The following is a 4,362-nucleotide window of genomic DNA, read 5'->3' as shown; positions in this document are numbered from 1 at the left end:
TTCACAAAAAATGTATTCTTCCAATAAAACAACCCACCACCATTCATTGTGTTTTGTTTTGGTTTCGTCCGATGTCTCTCCCCTCACTTGGTGGTTGTTAGTTTTTCAACCGTATGTTTATCTACTGTCTACTCCAATCACTCTATTGTGCCTAGTTTTGCGTTCCATTGTTTCATTATTTCAGACACTGTTACCGACATCTGCATTGGTGTTATAAAATTCTCACATATATTTTCCAAATTATTTCGATATAAAACGGAAGTTTATCATTATATAGAGTTGTTACAATGACACAAAACAAGAACATTTATTTTGGAACCTTATCTGCCTACAAACAGTCTACCTTTGACTTTATATTATTTTAAATGCATTTTTAGTACAAACATGTAAAAGTGAAGCTTAATCATCAAACCGGGTTCCCTTATCTTTAGATGAGATTTTTGGAGTTTTGGTTTCAATATGGAGAAGAGAATAAATGAATTTTGGCAAATTGATTTTAATTGATGATCGATAGAGATCAATTTAATATATAGTATGAAATAATCCCGATCAAAGGGCTTCTCGCTTTTTTTTCTCTCTCTCTCTTACATTCAATTAACCAAATTTAATTATTTCCATTAAAAAATAACATAGCCATGTTTTCTTATAAACAAAACAAATTATATACTATATTATGTACCACACAATGATGTCTCATTTATCATCATTAATATACTAAATATGCACACAAGTACACACATGCATATTTATATTATCATACGTTCATCATCGTCATATACTAAATATAATGAAATGAAAATTTTTTAAAAATTCGGTCAACAATTTCAATGATTTCATAAAATTGCCAAAAGAAAATAAAATAAATGCTGATATATATTTTCTCAGAAGACGATACTAAAATAAGTTTCTTTGTTCTCTTTGCAGTTCGGCCAAAAACAAAATTGCTAAAAAAAGTTTGACGTAAATGAACGGTCCAGGCGATTTACCCTTACAACACTACAGTGGAACGCCCGACGCCAATAATTGCAGTATCATATCGATAATACCCACGCTAGGCATGTCATCATGTAGAGGTCGGGCTGAGGCATTTGCACGCCGTTTATCATCAAAGTTGCGCACGTTAGGCTCACAGGTAACGAACCCACTCATCGATTGATTAACTGACGAATAGATTGATTTATGATCGATATAATGTTTGTTTTTTTCGTATTGACAGGCTGACGACAGCGAAAACTCTGGTGATGAACAACCCATTATCAATGGAGAACCCAAAAACACTTGGGTATCCGGCCACGATGGTGGCCAAACAGTCACAGATTTACAACCCCTGAGACATGAGTCGGATTCATTTTTCGATTTCGACTGTGAACTGGAAAGTCCCGGCAGTCCTGTGGATGAATGTGAATATTTAAGACTTATAGAATCGACTTCAAATACTCCACACAATTCGGCAGCAGAGTCAGGATATGCATGTGCTTCGGCCGCCAGTTCTCATAGTTCCTCAGATGGTCCGTATTTCGATGTGAATTCGGAAAGTGAATCAAGTCAACAACAGAAAGCTCATCTCTGTCAGCCACATCAGAAGGAGGGCACTGACGAGGTGGACTTCCCCCGGGCCAAAGCCATCAATGATGGAATCGCCTTGCCTGTCTGTAATGGTCATGCCTGTGAACTGTTTACCAAACCTTTGAAAATTCCAACCGGCAACGAGGAAGGAAAACCCCAACATTCATACAAGGATGTGTCGAAACCACTGCCTAGTGAAGGTCCGGATATTGAGAAAAATCAGACAGTCCAAGAAAATAAAAATCTGCAAGAGGAAATTTTAAAGGAACTACAACAGCAATCACAGAATGTTACGGAACATGAAAAAGATGAGAAGGACACCAGCACCACCGCAGTACAGGAGACATCAGAGTCAAATACAGAACAGCAGGCTGTAGAGCAGCACATCCTTGTCAATGGTCATGCAGAGAATGGTGAAGAGGTTTTGAAAATCGAAATTTGTCAAGAAGAAACAACTGCGGAAGACACCAAAGAACCCACAGTGAGCCAAGAGGTCAGTGCGGAGGGCACAGAAACACAGAGTGAGACCATTGACACACAGAAACAACTTTTGAACAGCTCACACTTGGACACAACAGACGACGAGGAAGATTGTCGACCACAACGAGTAAAACGCTGTTCCTCCCTGAAAACCGGCAAAACACCACCAGGCACACCGGGCCGCAAGAAAATTGTACGCTTTGCCGATGTCCTCGGTCTAGATTTGGCCGATGTTAAAACGTTCCTCAATGAAATACCAAATATACCCAAGTCCGCCTTTGAAGATTTGGAAATCAATGAAAATGAACCGCCCATACAGTTGGGTCCCAAGACCGATAAACTTCTGATGCCTCTGTTCCAGCAACCGGGTGGCCTACCCAATTTCCTCGACATTGTCAAGGATAAACAGGTGTCGCTGGAGAATGCCGCCGTCACCGATCACATCAATCACACAATTACCGGCAGTGTCCGTGTGCGGAATCTGGACTTTCACAAATCCGTACACATACGTTATACCCTGGATAATTGGCGTAGCTATGCTGATCTACAGGCAAATTATGTAGAAAACACCTGTGATGGCTTCTCCGATAAATTCTCATTTGTGCTGTTCGGCAATTCGCTGCATGTCGGCCAGCGTTTGGAATTTGCCGTGCGTTTCCAGTGTAAGGGCCAACAGTATTGGGATAATAATTATGGTTCGAATTATTGTTTCCAATGTTTGCCAACATCGACGCCGACAATAACACCGCCGGCAATGCCGTCACATCACACGAATAACAGTCATTTGGTGGGGATATTGAGTCCAGTAGCTGGAGATGCCTGGTGCACTTCGTTCTATTGAGAGAGAGAGATGGAGATGAAGCGGTGTTAAATGGGTATATAGAATATGTTAAAAGAAATATAGGATGCAAAGGATGAAGAAGGAGAAGCAGATGGAAAAAAGAAGGGGAAATAAGGAAGTAATGGAAAAAAATAATAGAGTTTGTTTACAAATGGAAAGAAAACCATGTGCAAGTTGCAAAAGATATAATGAACATCAAAAGGTTAAAGGTTACACAAATTATTTGCGGAGAAGGAAGGTGATTTGTAAAGAAAATCAAAGAAGATGCTCTTAATCGGACCAAGACTTTTATCAACTACGAATGGGAAATAAGGTCATGACCTTTCAATTAGGTAAATTAAAAAATTATTGCATACTTTTAGGCAATATAATTTCAATATTGATTCGATAAAGAAGTGTGCTAGAATATCCGAGTAAACAATATATAATATGGCCGACATACAGTAGATATCGGATATAAGAAACTCAAAAAAGCCGGAGATTTCTTTCTTATATGCGTTTTTTTCTTATATGGAATTATCGGATATAAGAAAGTATAAGCTCGGTGTTTTTGATAATCTTTCTTATATGCGATATTTTCTTATATGAGATGTGCCTTTATCCGATATCTACGAAATGAACAGTGTCTTTATCAGTGTAAAGTTCTAAGACGATTTAGTCAGGTCCGATATCTTACTATGAAAATACCTATTATCTTTATACAGACCAATTAGCCTTTATAAAGACCTGTGGTTTCCAATTGACCTCAGTAACGACCTATGGTTCCTATATAGGCCAATTGACCTTTATAAAGACGTGTGGTCTCTATATAAGCCAATTGACCTTTATAACGTCCTGAATTCTTCATATAGGACAATTTTCCTTTATAGAGACCTGCGGTATCTATATAGGCCAATTGTCCTTTATAAAGACCTATGGTCACTATATATGGCGAGTGACCTTTATAAAGACCGGTGGTCTCTATATAGACCAATTGGTTTTTAAAAAGGCCTATGGTCTCTATATAGGCTAATTGGTATTTATAAATACCTGTGGACTCTATTTAGGCCAATTGGCCTTTATAAAGAGCTGTGATTTCTATATAGGCCAATCGGCCTTTATAAAGCCTGTGGTCTCTATATAGGCCAATCGGCCTTTATAAACCCCTGTGGTCTCTATATAGACCAATCGTCTCATTTTAAGCCAATTGGCCTTTATAGCGTCCTGAATTCTCCATATAGTACAATTTTCCTTTATAGAGACCTGCGGTATCTATATAGACCAATTGTCCTTTATAAAGACCTATGGTCACTATATATGGTGAGTGGCCTTTATAAAGACAGGTGGTATCTATATAGGCCAATCGGCCTTTGTAAAGACCTGTAGTCCCTATATAGGCCAATCGGCCTTTTTAAAGACCTGTGGTCTTTATATAGGCCAATTGGCATTTATAAAGACCTGTGTTCTCTATATGGGCCAATTGGCATATATAAAGA

At 38.4% G+C, this 4,362-nt stretch overlaps 1 protein-coding gene across 1 annotated transcript; it reads left to right on the top strand.

Moving 5' to 3' along the window:
* The first annotated feature begins 954 nt into the window (after positions 1-954).
* LOC133329131 (glycogen-binding subunit 76A) lies at positions 955-2,887 on the top strand. Its single transcript, XM_061537626.1, has 2 exons — positions 955-1,132; positions 1,217-2,887. The coding sequence occupies exons 1-2, from the start codon at positions 965-967 to the stop codon at positions 2,885-2,887; spliced, it is 1,839 nt and encodes a 612-aa protein (XP_061393610.1). The 5' UTR covers positions 955-964.
* Positions 2,888-4,362: the final 1,475 nt, after the last annotated feature.

Source organism: Musca vetustissima, unplaced genomic scaffold (genome assembly GCF_032173495.1).
Source record: "Musca vetustissima isolate MV318-11 ecotype Yass unplaced genomic scaffold, APGP_CSIRO_Mvet_v1 utg7330, whole genome shotgun sequence".
NCBI classification, from domain to species: Eukaryota; Metazoa; Arthropoda; class Insecta; order Diptera; family Muscidae; genus Musca; species Musca vetustissima.
The sequence above is the reverse complement of the archived record's forward strand: the minus strand, read 5'-3'. Positions and strand labels throughout refer to the sequence as shown.

Excerpts from the sequence above, each read along its gene's own strand:
- LOC133329131 (XM_061537626.1), top strand. The coding sequence starts at position 965 with ATGAACGGTCCAGGCGATTTACCCTTACAACACTACAGTGGAACGCCC. Across the intron at positions 1,133-1,216 it reads TGCGCACGTTAGGCTCACAG|GCTGACGACAGCGAAAACTC; the intron begins GTAACGAACCCA and ends TCGTATTGACAG.